The sequence below is a fragment of the Varanus komodoensis genome, unplaced genomic scaffold (assembly GCF_004798865.1).
Source record: "Varanus komodoensis strain SLA01 unplaced genomic scaffold, ASM479886v1 scaffold24, whole genome shotgun sequence".
Classification (NCBI taxonomy): domain Eukaryota; kingdom Metazoa; phylum Chordata; class Lepidosauria; order Squamata; family Varanidae; genus Varanus; species Varanus komodoensis.
The window spans coordinates 15,254,956-15,271,216 of record NW_025335641.1 but is presented as its reverse complement, the minus strand read 5'-3'; the positions used below and the strand labels follow the sequence as shown (position 1 = coordinate 15,271,216).

Here is a 16,261-nt window from a genome sequence, read left to right as displayed (position 1 = left end):
ATGCAAATTCATTGTCCGGGCTTCAGTGGGATCAAAGCTCAGTGAAGCAGTTTGCAGTTAGGCAAAGAACATGTGGGGAAATGCAGCAACGAAAAGAGCAGAATGTTTTTACCCCACATGTTCTTAATGCTGCTGCACTGAGCCTGGGAAAAATGGCTTCGGTTGCATTTCGGTCAGTATAAAAACTGACACAGAGGGCCCCTTGCATTATGACAAAGCTAGTTTTGATGGCATTTCATATGTGTCACGCTGCTTAACAAATCAGTCCTAAGCCTATTTACAAGCTGAACTAAGTTGATTTATAAATTGAGAAACTTGACTCTGCATGTATAAGACATAATGCAGCTGTTAAATTATTAGACTATTGCTTTTCAGCTGCATGTTAGTAAAACTTGTGCTGCAGTATGATGGCCTGCATAACACAAAACCTGGGCACAATCCCATTGATTTCAAGCATAACTCAGAGCCACCGACTTCCAGGTTAGTATGCAACTCCAGCTGAAATCAATGGCATTTAACATGACAGCCAGGGTTTTGGCCACGCCTTCCGTGTTCAGTGCTTATGCAAAAGAGAAAGGGGAAGTTTATTCTCTGTGTGGCTGCTGTTATACACTTAGGGCTTCTGTTTCTTTCCCATTGTTTAAGTACAGGCTATGCTCAAGAGCACTGCAGAAGATTAGAGCTCTGGGCACATTTTCATGCAATAATTGCACTGGCCAAAGAGGAAAGATAGGGACTTGGGAGGTGAGCACAGACTGTTCCTTCCCTGGGATGCTCAAATGCACTGCCTTCTACTTAAGCCAAGGGAAGGGGCAAGAAATGAGGATTTTCTCTGCCTGTAGGTTACTAAAGATTGTTCCCAGAGTGCATATTTGCAATTCATGCACTGCTCCTTTACTCTACATCCAGCTTACTCTGTGGCCGAATACACTTTTTGGTTTTTAGCATCCTTTAGCATAAATTCCCAGATTAATTTAAAGTGAGACATTGTCATATTTCTCAAGTAAAACTGGAACCATTGCTATAATTGAACATGTCAAGTTGGAAAAAAATGTAAGACAATTGTTACTTTTACTTTTCTACTTTCATACATGTACGTACTTTAATTGTGTGGAATGGGGCTATTTATTTCAGGTTGCTCTGCTTTGGGAACTTGGCTAATTGGGTGGATAATGACAATCTAAAAAATACTCTAGCAGGAGCCATGGTTAATGGAACATTTGTTTCTCCATTTATTCTCTTGTGCAGCACCCGACAATAATGCCTTCTGGCACCTTTTGAATTAATTTAAATGTGGAGGCATTCACCATACCTATAAACTAAAATGCATACTATTAGATTATTTTGGAGAAAAAATCAGTTTCCTGAATGTATGTATTACAGTGATGATCTAACATTCAGCACATATTTCTGACTGAATTTAAAATTATAGATGAATATAATTATGGAAGCAGCTTGCCACTAAGGCCTGCCTGGTGCCAATTTAAGTATTTTTTGGTGCCAGGCTAAGATGACACTGTATGCCAAAACATTTAATAGGTCTAAATAGCACATGGGGCAGCGGATATGGCAGCTACTTAGCAGGTCAGGTTGTAATAATCTGTCTTCATTAATTATGTTCTTCAGATTTGCTTTTCAACTTCTGTAGGGGAATTTTATGATGTTTTTCTTCTTATTTGTATCATACACTGTATTTTATTGCATTTTATGAATCGCTGTAAACCTCCCCTAGATTTTCAAAAGTTAAGTTTCTAAATCTCTCTCACACCTTTTGGGAGCAGAACAAGGGATAACATTATGAGCAACTAATTTTTCAAATTCAAAAGTCACATTTGATATTTAGGCACTATATTTGCAGAAAATAAAAATGAATGATAGAAGAGATTGATGAAAAAAATAAGTCTGAGCTGGTACGTGGTCTACTCTTATGCAACCAACATCAGGACAAGGCCTTCTAATGACTGGGCACCCTGGTCTGAGAAGCCTCATCCTAAAACCTGCTAGGCGCTTGCTAGCTGAGCAGAAGGGACTGAAGAGGACTATTCTGTTTTGACTTCCATTACAGGGGCCTCAGAGCCCAACTGCCTTTCCCTCTGTGCCAGGGACATGGCTGGGGGAGAAGGATTAGGATTCAAGGATCCAAGACAGGAGCTCTGTCTTCAGAAAAAACCCTGTGCGACCGGAGCGCTGTCTACGGCCTCAGAGGGGTTTTCTTTGACAATCCAGGTGCTGCCTAATGGCCACTGGAATGCTCCATTAATGCATTTCCACTCGGAAGAGTCATATTGATTAAACCAAAAGTTTTGTGAAGAATACTATTTTTTTTACATAATGCATAAATGATTGTTTCAGAAAAAATAAATCATTGCACTTGTGTGATAAATATATATACATTGGGGAAAGCCTAGACTAACACCCAAGGATGAACAGGCAATTATTTTATGCAAGGGATCTTTGTCCGTAACTAACCTTATGCATATATTATCTGGCAAAGTGTTTGAATTAGCTATGAGATTGGATGACATTCCTTTGGGAACACATTTAGGTATTTCGGAACAGGCATACTGAGGATTCCATTAGATGCATTATTGTGAGTGTCATCTAAGGAAAAATGACTTTGAATGAATCAAATATGATTGTGATTGGCTCCAACATGATTTTTGTGGTAATATTAAAGATTTGGATAACAGACACGGAGCTGGTCTTGGGCAGCAGAGAGTACTGCTACTGTGTACCCATTGATTCTGCTGTGCTAGTACAACTTTTCCCTAGTGCAATGGGGAACTAGTACTTTCTAAAGTAATCCAGAAAGGAGCAGAATTAATGCTTTCTAAAATAACCTGGAAAGGAGCTGAAATGCTCCTTTTCAGATTGAGACAGATATGAGCTCTGATGACCTCCTTTACTAGAAAGATGAATTTCCAATCATCCCCAGTTGCTGTAAGAACTGCTAGCTCCTCGTGTACCAGTGGAGGGAGCATCCTGGCACAAAGACAGCCATCCTTCAAAACAGCCATCTTTAAAAACAGGCATTTTTTAATAATGAGCTGGATTAAAAAAAAACTTATTTCAATATTGGGAAATTGTTTAGGAATATGTAAATTTATGCAGTCAATGCTTGGAAATAACAAGGGAAATACAGACTTCACTGGGGGGTTTTCAAGACCAAAAATAAATAAAAATAAAAGGAGAGAATATTAATAATTATGAAGATTTTTTCCATTGCAAACATAATATTGAAAAATCTAAGAAGTCTCTCTCTTTCTCTTTTTTATGGTTATACTAGATTTTATGACAGGTTGGTACATTAAAGGTCCTAGGTTACATTTCAAAATGGAGAAAGAGCTGGGAAATTACATTTCTAAGTAATATCTGGAACTATATATGGAGATATGCCAGCAGGCAACAATTACAAAATGATTATAGAGAAAACGTGGGGACCTGATTAGTTATTGCTACACCTGAAAGGGAACATTCCCACACATGTTTAGACAAGAAAAGTCCTAAAACTCCATCATTCTCCACTCATCATGTCTAAGTCAGGGACCACTGGTGTTTTAGGACATTTTTCTAACTAAAAAAGAAAAAAAAAAGCCTATCTAAAAAAGCCTGCACAGAATTGTTCCTAAGAGAAGTAAGGGTTCCGATCAGAAGTGCATTATATGATTAGGAGAATCTCTGTAACTAAATTGAAATGTTCTAAAGACTCAGTTTCAAAGAATAAAGAAAGGTTTTACATGCCAGGCTGGTTCATTCAAAATCCAGGCAGATAGATGGCTTTCACCAAATATTTGTAAAATGGTATAGAGTCATCCCTGAAAGGAAAGGTTCCACCTTCTATGTGTTTGTACACAGTAAAGAATAGGAACAAAAAATGGTTTATTTAATGCTGAAAATGACTAAGATATAACTAGATTCCAGTGTTAAAGCTTGTTTTGTTTAAAATTATGTTTTTTTATTTTAAAGCTAAAATAAAAGGGAAAATAAGGCCCTTTCAGTATCATCTGTGGATTAAGGGCATGAATATTATATTTAGTTATATATTTATGTATCAGATTTTCATATTGCCCTACAGTATAGGAATACTAAGGTGGTTTACAGATCTGAAACAACATAATGAAAATGCAATAAAAGTACAGTGATACTTTTGGATGGACTATAGTAAATGGACACTGTATCTGACTTGGTTGTCTGAAGAGAAATTCATATTCTTCTGTTATATACATATGGATATGCATAGCTCTCGAAGATTGCTTATTTAATCTTCTAAAGCCAACATCCTAAACATGTTCAGGAAGAAAAGAAGTCCTACAACTCCTAGCATTTCCCAGCCAGTAGCTGCGGAATGCTGGGAGTTGTAGGACTACTTTCTGTTTTAACAGGCAAACGTTGCTCTACTTGAACAATGTTAGCTGAGTTGGGCTAAGGTCTGCTTCATTGCAATCATGCTCCTTTGGTGATCATAGAATCTGCATTTGCCATTCGATGCAAATAAGGTAAATAAAACTTCCCTCTAAACATGGATATCAGTGACGTACAACAGCAGCAGGATGATGCTTAGGGATCTTTCTCCAGTTCCTGCCAAGCATGTTTCAGAGTAAACAGAAATAGATGTTGGAAAAATAGACTTTCAGGGCCAGAACAGCAAGCAAAGCTGGCCTAAGTCTGCTCTTTATTACTTACTACCAATGCTGAGAATACTGGGCATACCTGCAAAGAAAAGAGAGAATTTTGGTTAGGTATGCATAAGTGTTGATGAGGCACTAATTCAGTATACTTTACATGGCTTCACCGAACTCATCATGAGGTCTATCAGCACTAAAAATCAATCGAAAGCAAGAGAAAATGAAGCTGTCAGGAGTTAACTGGGAGAATTAAGCCCATTGGTTAGTTTCCAACAGATCCAGTCTGCTTCCTCTGGCACGAAGCCTCAGATTTCTGAATCTTGGCTTGAGTTTGGTACCTGAGTTGAAGTGGACAGCTTCCAAATTGGTCAAGGTGAAGTAGCCAATTTTCCAAAGCTCCTCAGTGGGGTCTGAGTTGAAGTTCAGTCAAAGCATATCTATTTTATTTTATGTGTGCATCACACACACACACACGCACACACAGACACTTGGACACACAGATTGGGTTTCCTATAACCATTTCCCCCATTCTTTTTCATAGTCTCAATTTTAATTAAGGTTGGATAATTATCCATGGATGCTTCTGGATATTTAATAGCATTCTTATACCCCAAAGGTGTGCTGTTATTCAGTGAAAGACAAGATTTTAGCCTTCGTAATTGTTTGCAAATGTTTTCAAACTACTAGTCATCGACAAATATCACACCTCCTAGTTTAGAAAGCACTGGATGCATTTCGGTCTTAAACAGTGTAACATAAACATATCAATTAAGAACAGTTAGGCAATCTCTGATTTCTTTATACTTCCTGGTGATATTGTGATAGGAAAACAGCCAGCTAATGATCTCATTGAATTGAACATTCCCCAGGATTGCCTTATTCTCAACAGGGCTTATCCTCAAGAAAGCTATTCTTTGCTATTTTAGGGGCCCCCACAGCAAATTGCTATTTCAGAACTTGGAGGCATTTGAGGATGTTATTTACACCCAAATATGTGAGGAATCAGTGGAAATCACAAGCATTTTATCAGCAACTGTCATTATTTGTATCATAACTATTTGATTTTCTAGCTTCATAGTTTAGTGATAGCAACAGCAAGCTCTTCACTTTATATATAAAACTCAGCTTCTCTTATTCAGTGTAGGCCCCAAATGTTTACTGATGGGAGATACACCATTTCATTGTTCTTGAATCAGGTTAGCTTTTATATTCAGTTTTGGTCCATTGCTTCTCCGTTTCCCCACCTTCATGCACAGAGGCAAACATATGATGTGGGATATTGCTTTTAAATTTTTATTCTATTCAAATGTGTTTCTGTCTGCTGCATCAGTAAAAAGTGATTTTGGTTGGCACTGAAAATGCAAGAATGGTTCCATCCCCAAAAAGACATGACATGTCATTTTCTGTATTTTAGCTTCTCATGTGATGGAAATTCCTACATTAAGAAGAAAGCACCAAGGAAAACAGGTCTGGCTCAGAGATGCTAAAGTAGATCATGTACCAAGGAATATTTTACCTAGTATTTTTCCCTAACAGCTACAGGAGAGAAAGATGAACAAATGTATTAATGATTTTGCCAGTTGGCTAACTATCATAGGTGCTTACAGTGCATATATAGTATCATTCCCATCCTCCTCCTCTTCATTAAAATATACAATTTACATTACCAATTTTCTAAGTGAAAAATAATAAATCACAGCATACACTCAGAGGTGTAGTGTAGTGTAGTATAGTGGAGCTACACAGGGATGCCGTACAAATAATTTTTATTAGCAGAGACACTGGTGGCACGTGCTCCTTTTATATTTAGCTGCCGTTCTCAGCTGGTGGACAAGATAAACCTTTTTCAACATTTGGAAAAGACCTACCAGAAGGGAGAGGCTAATAGAGAACAAGCTGGTCACTTTGCCCTAATGAACATGAAATACAGGCAAATACGAGAACACTTCTTTGTGTGTTTGGATTATTACATTTGATGTTTTTATGGTACTGCAGTATTTATCTGAAGTCAGTGCATTAAAAAGTATATGTAGCATCTGGGCTGAGAGTGGAGGCTACTGCGCTGCAGTGGTTTTGCTCCTACTTGGAGGGCTAGCTCCAGAAAGTGGTGCTTGGGGAAAATGGCATGACCCTATGGACTTCCGCATGGAATCCTCTAGGTCAGTTTTCCCCCCATGCTATTTAACAACTACTTGAAGCTGCTGAGCGGGTCATTCAGAGGTTTGGAGTGCATTCTCATCAGTTCTATTTAGGAATATATCCATACATAATATACCTATTACAGATACGTTATTGCTATTATGTTTTACGCTGTACACTGTTCTGAGAGCATTTGCTATAGAACAGTCTATAAAATGTTTAATACTAATAATAATAATTCTCCTTTTCAATAATAATAATTTCAGCAATAACTTCTCAACAACAAAAATAATCACTCTCATTATTCTGTAACCACCACCACCACCCAGCATGAGATGCTACAGATGTACTAGATCAGTGCCTGGCTTTGACAACGGACTGAATGAGGGCTAACAAACTTAAGTTCAATCCAGACAAGACTGAGATACAACAGATCTAGTTGGAATTACCTTGTTTTAATTGTTAAGAACACAACCCAGTGCCCTGTGCCTTGCAGCACGTTAAATCTGTGCCTGGTATTTCATTTGAATGTCTCTTTCCAGTCATCTAAATACAGTGCCAAGGGGGGTGGGAAGAAGGCTGGATGCTGAGAAGTCCTCGGCCTGGCCTTCTCTCCTCCACACCCACTTTCTCAGCTGCAACCTTGGGAGGCTGGTAGATGGCGGAACGCTCCATTCCAGGTGTGTGGGGCAAAGAGAAGGCTTGGCCCTTTGAGTCGAAACTTCAGGACTGCAGGACCTCAGAGAATAATCTTATGAAGTCTAGATGATGTCAGGATGGTACCCTAAGTTGTCTACATTCCATTTTTAAATGTCTTAGTAAAATTGCATTGCATTTGCATTTTGCATGGTATTTCATTGTATTCTAGGAATTGTTACAAATGGCTGGAGAGCATCAGCTATGGGTGAATATAGGATTGGAATAAGTGAATAAATATTCTTTTATGTTTAAAAATATTTAGATCTCTGTTATAATGCAAATTATTTATGAGAGACCTTGACTCTGGTGGAAATAAGACTGCTTGAATGTGTTTGTTGACAGAGATCAGCACAACTGCTTGAATTTTTGGATTCTCACTGGGGATATGACACTGGGGATGATCCTAAGTAACCACACTAAAAAAACCACTACACCTCTGATACAGTTAAGGTAACAAGGAAACCAAAGTGTGTTGCCAGATTATTTTAAAAAACTTTGCAGTCCTGTTATCTGACAAATTTCCAGTGGACACATAATACCTTTATCTGTGAAAGCTTGGATTCTTGTGAGATTTTCTGTAAGGAGAGTGATTCTTATCACACTGTCTACAGGAAGAGAATTTTGGCACCTGTAGAGAAGTATGTTGGTGGGTTGCCCAGAAGAAATTAACTTTTGAACAAGGTCAGATAGAATTGAATGAATGCAAGCAAGGAAGACCCTCTCTGAGAATGGGAGGTGCGTAAGTCAGTTTGTCATTAACATTATTTTTTTAAGAGCAAAAGTGTGCTTGCTGATGACTGATGCCAAAATGGTCAGTCAAATATAATTACAGACCGTTAATTTAAGGTTGCAGTTATAGGGCTCTAACGAGCCATGGAACCATCCCATCTTTTCCTTTCCCCTATAGTATCCTATGTGCCTTCAGAATTATTTCTGGAGAGTTCTCCAACCTATTGGAGAAGATCTGAGGTGGTACAAGGGGCTGATGGGAGGAAAGGGAATCTGCCCTTTGAGATATATGCTGTTCATGCAGCATATACAAATACAGATCTCACCTACACTGAATCCAGATGTAGTCATACCTTGATAGATCACTTTGTTCTAAATAAATGGGACTTCAATTAGCCATGGATAATTTAAACCCTATTATTTTTATTGAGCCTACTTTAAGCAGGACTAAGTTTAGACCTAACTCAATTATTTTCTGGAACAAATCCTTAGACCTGTATTCATGGAGAAAACCCATCACAGAAATTTAAGATATGGTAAGAACTGTTGCCTCCCTACCAGTTAGTCTGTCTAAACTAGACAAAACAATATTTGTTTTTCGGCGCCAGGCTAAGACCTTTTTATTTCAACAATATTTTAATAACTTTTAATATCAGTGTATAGGTTTTAATATGCAGCCAGGGTGGATCTGGATTTTATCTGGATTTTATCTGGATTATGTTTTATTTTATTTATGTAAGCTGTCCCGAGGCTATGCGATGGGACGGCATACAAGTGCTCTAAATAAGTAAATAAAATAAATAGATTATACTGCACTATAAGCAAGGAGAAAATAAAATAATATGAAACAAACAAAGACAAAATCATGCTTGTTTCCACTAGGGCTGGTTATTCTGCATGACCATGACATTATCAGCATGTGGAATTGATGAGAATCTGAATATACTTGCGCTCGAATAGGTATTGACAACTTGTGGCCCTCCAGGTAGTTGGTTACAATGATGAAGGCGAACATCATTGCCTGTGCCTGCTCCAGAGCAACCTTCTGTTATACCACAGTTTCTATATTCCTCCTTGATTTTTTTTTACAGACTTTCTGGATTTCCTCTTGAATGTCACTCTAATTGAAACTGATGCAAATGTGAAAAAACAAGCAAGCAAACAAAACTCACCACCCCATGCTGAGAAATTTTGTGGATCACTTCTGGAAAAGTTGGATGGTATCACTATTTGGGGGTGGCATAGCGGGTGAGCTAGGTGAGGTCTATTTTGCATTGGGTAATTGAATCTGGTTTCTCTATGACAGTCAAAGGTTGAGGATATGTGAACAGAAGGGACATTGCACATACACAATATATTCACTTAATATATAACAAATTTATTCATTTATTTAAATTTTCTGTATACTGTCTGACTATTATAGTCTCAGGACAATTTCTTTAACAAAGAATTAAAACACAAATTATTCACAGTTCTTCATGAAGAGTGCAGAACAGACAGCTGTATTTCCAAATACTGCTATGGAACAAGGGTAGAATTTTATTTTGACTATGCTGAGTCTCAATCAAGTCACTATGAAAAAGAAGTTCAGTGTCCTTGGAAGAAAATCTTTTCTTTTGTTGCTCTAAGGAAGGTTGTCCAGTCAAGATCCTCCTATTATTTGAGCACTGAACTTCTGTGTTGATGAATCTGTGTTCAGTAAATATACTGTGCATATAGTCTTGGCATATGCAAGACATGGCATTTGTTTTGGCTGGGTCGTATTTGAAAAGACCAATGTTGATTTGTGGAATTTGAATAAAAATGACTGCATCAATAAGAAAAACCTGGAGAGTTGCATAAAGGGAAAATGTAGGATATTCATCTTTAATTCAAGGAATAATTGAGACATAGAGCAGAGCTGGATGTAGTAACTATGACTGTCTATGGATCAGCACTCACACTGTGTGAGTTTAGAAGCTTTTCAAGGCTGTGAATTCTTGGCGAGAGAGAGAAAAAATCCTGTGAATTCAAAATGTATCATTGCTTTAAGGTATAACTCTGTGATCCAAAGTGTCCGTTTTTCTAAAAGTTAATGCTCTTACAGAATGTTTTCCTCTTCTTTTTGAAGGTTCACTTTTTCACTGCCTGGTAGGAATTTTATCATAATTTCATGCCCCCCACACTTCATGGATTGTTACTTTGTCTATTACTCCCGCATTAAACTTGATAAGGTCCTGTTTCCTGTGATATTCAGTTTGGAGGTTTGATTCCTCACAGCTGCTGCTTTGAAGTGCAAGATAACATTTGGAACATGGCACATTGCGGCTGGTTGTGTGTGCTTAAAAAAAAAAAAAAAATCATTCAGCTCTGGTGCATAGCCCTGCTTCTTCAAAACAACTTTTCCATGAATGGTTATTTCCAAAGCTAGCTTTTTACCTTCTATACAAGGTGGAACTCTAGACTTTTTAGAAAGACCAACTAATAACTCTTACTCCAGATATGTTTGATAGCTTATTCTCTGCTTGTTCCTTTTTCTACCCTCTGAGGGATTTAGGTATACAAGTCATATTAGCATAGCTCATGCACATCCATGGCAGAACATTTTTGTGTATTTCTTGCTTTCCATGCCCTTTTCTTTCCTTTGTATAGTATCCTGCCCCCAGCATTCTGCTTTTACTGTGCTTTTTTCAACACTTATTAGCAAGAGGGATAAATGTATAGGAAATGATCCAGCTCAAAAATTAAGCACGTATAAAACCTATTCATTTAAATCAAAGAAAGTTCCAGCTTCTTCTCACATATTTGAATCATTTGGTTCACAGTACTTAACTGTGGTTGCATCATGCTTGTTCTTTTTCAATACCTGATCACTAGTTGATGTGGCTAAGCATTTGTTTTGATCCATGGATGGGTGCCAAACTCCTGAGAACAGGCAGACTTTCTGGATGCCATCCACATGAAAGTCTGGGTTAAGATCTCACAGTGGATCAGATGCACAAGATAACTGAAGCAATCACAACTATGCAAAGTTCTGTTTTAAGGACAGGGATGTTATGCCAGCCCCTTTCAAGTATTCTGTTTCTGGTTATAAACGTGTGAGGACAGAAAAGACTCTAGTTCTACCGCTTTATTTGTTCTGTCAGCTTCAAGTTGTGGAGGATGCTTGTCTCAGAAGGTGACACTATCCCACCCATAGAGGTTGTTGTGGGCCAAAATGCTGGAAAATCACCATTCTGGCTTGTGCTGAGAGTCTGCATGGATATAGGAGGCTTTCTTCTTCAGACAGTCACTTCTCACAAGGTACAGATGACAAAAGTAACCAAGGCGTAAGGTAGACCTGCAGTGCTTCTTGCCTTATCTGCTGACCTGCTGAGTGTAAACCAGAAACGGAATGCCTTGACAGTTCTGCTATCACCTTAGGAAATATCTAAAGGCAGAGATATAAATGAAACAACTAGTTTCCCTGGCAATGCAATGCTTTTATCTGATTTCTCATCTAATATAGGCGAAAATCCTGCAGAGAGCAAAGTGGACTTAAGCCACAGGAAAAGAGTGGGGCCATGCGTACTTAATCCTGTGTCGGGTTACAATTGTTAAGCTTAAACATTTCCTTAAAGCAAACAAGGAGCTGGTGAAGTCCCCAAAGAATTATGCACGAGAACAATCTGCCTCTACGGCAGTGGTGGCGAACCTATGGCACACGTGCCACAGCGGGCAAGCAGAGTCCTCTCTGTCGGCACGCGAGCCAAGTCACCTCAGCATCACCCCTGCAGCCCAGCATCGGATAACAGCACACATAGAGGCCATGCGCATGCTCGGAAAGGAGTAGCGATGACAGACGATGTCATCATGAGCCATGACTCATTAGCCGCTACTCGTCCGAGCTTTCGCATGGCTGGTCAGTGTGCTGCCAAGGATATATACATATTTGCTTGGACTGGCTGTGAGTTGTTTTTTTAAACTAAAACCTCAGTCTTCCGGTTGTATTGCAGTGTTGGCACTTTGCGACACATAAGTGGGTTTTGTGTCGCAGTTTGGGCACTTGGTCACTATAAGGTTCCCCATCACTGCTCTACGGTGTCATCATTCCAATGGCATAATGCAATCCTGCAAATGCACGCTTTAGCAGAATCACCCCTTTTTGTTTCAGGAAAGTTCTTACACAAATGGCTCTTCCAGGGATTATATAAGTGGCGACTTGCACAAGACATTATTTGCCAGACCTTGACAGCTGCACACCTGGCTCTTGCACTTACAGGATTGCTGGATTGTACGACATCATCCAAACTAGACAGGAAAGGAAACTCTCTTTCTGCACTTTATTGGAAGGTGTCTGTGCCTGCTACTCTGTATATGCTACTGCCCTTGAATTAGGACTGGCGAGATCCAGGTTCAAATCCTTACTCAGCCAGGAAGCTCCCATAACCTTGGAGAAGTTACCCTGGCTCACCCTAACCTATTTCATAAAACCGCCCTGAAGACAGTTTGGGTGGGAGAACCTGATATGCTGCCTTGAGCTCTTTGAGGGAAGAATGGGATATAAATGAAATAGTTTATACAGCACTTCTCAGGCTTATCATATATAACCTTCCCTTTCCCTTTATGGTTGCCAATTACATGCCATGAACAGGAGAGGAACAAGAGCATTTTCAAATGGCCAAGCTCTCATGAAAGAGATTGCCAAAAGAATGAGCCACTTCCACTCTAGGACACGCTGCAATGCATACATATACGGCAAGAAGGGAATAAGCTGTATAAGGCTGGAATCCTAAGCATACTTACTTGGAAGAAAGCCCCATTGTACTCAGTGGAACTTACTACTGGGTAGATGTGAACAGACTCATGACGGCACATTTGGTAAAGTGCTACACAGGACCGTGTGCCACCATTTTTATATTGATTTCATTGGCATCCTTGCGTGGTACTTTTTACGGCACTGGTGTGCAGACTTAACAACGAGGAAACCCCACTGGGATTTACTTGGGCAAGAACAAGCATGGGACTGCAATACCTGTAAGAGTTCTAATATTCCAGCAAATGAAAGCATCTTCGCTTTGGTCTGAGGTTCAGTCACTGGCTTCATTAGGGCCATTTTTGCACCTGTTGGGCCAAACATATTCATTACCACGGCTGTGCTGCTGTTCACGAGTACTCACAGATATTTGCGGTGCCCTTGGGAATAGGGAGATAGGAGCCTGCACTCCAGGGCCGTCCCTGATAGTTCTTCTTGCACTTCCCACAGTCTGGCCCAGTTGTATTGTGCTCACATTCGCATAACAATTTTTTGTTTTCTTCTCTGCAGCCAGTGGCGTGAAGGTTACACTTGCACCTAATGGAAGAAAAGGCAAGGTGTTATCACAAGTGGTGATTCATTTCAGGTTCATTTTGCTCCAACTGAAGTTCAACTGTTTGCAAGAAACAACTTACATAACCAGAAGCTGCGCTCCTGTCACTGTTTTCACCTACTTGCTACCACCACCATCCAGAACAGTTTCAAATTGTGTTTATGCATAAATACAGTGACATCTGGGCAACATTGTCTGGAATTAGACTGAAAGCGATAGCTACAAAACTTCTAGCATTTCATGCTCTAAGGCGCATGTTCACTTCAACAAAGTTACATAAAATTAAGATTGGTGTGTGATATCCCATTCCTATGAAGGATTTATCCTTTGGAGATTGGAGGCAGAGGTCCTTGTCTGGGAGCCCTCTTTGAAGGAAAACAGGAGGGTAGCTACTCAGAGAAGGGCCTTCTCAGTGGTAGTGCCCCAACTGTGAAACACGCTCCCCAGGGATGTTTACCTGGCTCCCTTGCTCTATTCTTTTTGGTGTCAGGCAAATACCTTTTTATTTTCCCAGTATTATCCTCGTTTTTATCCTCGTTTTTGTCATTATTTATCGGATGCAGTGTGTTGTGTGCAGTTGTTGTTATGGTTTCTTTGTTCTTTGGTTTTTTGTTCTTTGTAAACTGTCTGGAAACATTTAGTAATGGGAGGACATAGAAAAACTTTAAATGAATGAATGAATGAATGAATAAATCCTACTCTACAGTCTAACTGTAATTCCTGCTCCCAGAAACCTGGACAGCTGGATGTTCTGCACATGTGTGTGTTTGCACCTGTGCACAGGACCCAGTGAATGCTAACAGAGAATTCTGAGCACCTCACCACTTTATAATTGCTAGGATTCATTGGTTTTAAGCCTGACAGGTCAAGTGGCACCAAGCAGGGGTGGGGATGTACACATTGCCAAATGAAAGGTAAAGCGGAACTGAAAAAGAGAGCAAAATTGGACTTGAGTTTGTACAGAATGTGCATGGGCTGATTTATATGTAGGGATGCATATTCTGGAAATTATCACTTATACCACTATTATATATTATTGCATGAGAAAGAAATGCACTACATCCCATTACTGGCAGAGAAGACAGAGATCAGTGACCTGTTCAGTCTGATGCCCAGGTGCTAACTATAGGTGGGCAACTTCAAGAACTCTGCTCTTCTCCCCCTCTCAGGCTTCTTTATCTTTAGATCAGACTTAGAGTGCAAAGCCCTTTAAATACAGAACACCTTCAAACAAATGACATCTTCTGAAGGTTCTTCAGACTGAAGACTCTCCCCTGTAAAGTAGGACACATGGCCACCAAAAAGACTGGGCTTCTGAGTTCTCCAGATTCACTCTATGTCAGATACGAGGGTACTTCATTACATACCATCATTGTAGGGTTAAAAAAACTATGCAATGTCAAATCTGACCAGGCCCCATGAAGTTTGAACTGAATCTAGTTTGATGTCTTACATGTCAGCTGGACATTGGATCCCAAGTATGTTTGCTTAGACGCAAACCCTGATTTCAGTATGGATTATGCAACTTATATTGTTGTCATATGAATATTTGGGGTAACAAGTTCAATCAGGGTCACTCTGGTACCCCAGAAGTTTGGAAAACCCGCACTGATGTGAAAAATATGAAACATCCCATTCATCTTTCTTGCCATTTTTGTTTTGCGCATTTCCTAGATCCTTCAGTAAAATAAAACTGAATATTGTGCTACAAGTATTCCATCTCAGTGGGTTGGTCTAGAATATGTATTGTACTTTATTAATGAACTTGGATTCACAGTACTAAAAATAAATAATAATAAAATAATAAAATAACCCTCCTGGAAGTCAAGATGCTTCCCTCCACCCCCATTTTATCAGCTCCAAAGCAGTGTGACTTCTTTCCAGCAGATGTCAGAAATGATTTAATTTCGCCTTGAAACAAATGCTGAAGAGGTACCTGGGTATTTAACAGCTCTGGCTGATTATTTTTCCTAATGATTTTACATCCAGTGGTTGGAAAGATGCGTCTTCTGAGGGCATTTGTCACCCACAGCACGGAGTGAATTATCCTTAGGGCAAAGCAGCACAAGGCATGGGCAAGGGCTTTTTTTAAGCTAGTGCAACTGAACAGCTGCCAAACCTGCTTTCCATTTAAGGGAAATATGACCTGAAGCAAGCAGCAACCCACACATCTATCCCCAGGGCAGAGCAACCTTATGGCAGCTTTAAGGAATTCGGGGTAATGGCAAATAGAACTTGTAACTGTATAGATGCTCCATGCATTCCTTCTCCCATTTAAACAAATGACATTCTCTCTGTGGCTGTTATTCTTTGGGGCTGAAAATGTTAATAAACAGCTTTTCCTTTTAATTAAAAGTGGCAGGGGGAAAACATTCCTGTAAAGAGGGCTATAATTTCAGAATTTCTCTGAAAAAGAAAGTGTAATTTTTCTATATTAGTGGAGCTATAATTCCTTCGGAATGCTTAGTTTCTTTACACACCTGTAAAGGCATCCTTTAAATTTGCATGAATACACTGCTGCTCAGTATAATACATTAACAAACAAACTAACTAGCTAACTCCTGTAGTATACCTTTTTTGAACTCAGATCAAAAACAGATGTACTACAGGAGGGGTGCAAAATTTTTAAGCTAAACTATCCTACTATTTGATGTATTTTTGTTTCTGTCACCATTGCCTTTCAGCCTACCCATCATTGGAATATGAGTATATTCCACCAAAAGCTTCTTCAAAATAGATTTC

At 39.3% G+C, this 16,261-nt stretch overlaps 1 protein-coding gene across 1 annotated transcript in view; it reads right to left on the bottom strand.

The window, feature by feature from the left end:
* NTNG1 (netrin G1) overlaps positions 1 to 16,261 on the bottom strand; it is a 259,586-nt gene that overhangs the window by 85,994 nt on the left and 157,331 nt on the right. Inside the window, exons 3-4 of the mRNA XM_044432442.1 lie at positions 13,331 to 13,503; positions 4,684 to 4,710 (exon numbers count right to left, since the gene is read on the bottom strand). Coding sequence (XP_044288377.1) covers positions 4,684 to 4,710; positions 13,331 to 13,503 — 200 coding nt within the window. The remainder of the gene's footprint in view (positions 1 to 4,683; positions 4,711 to 13,330; positions 13,504 to 16,261) is intronic.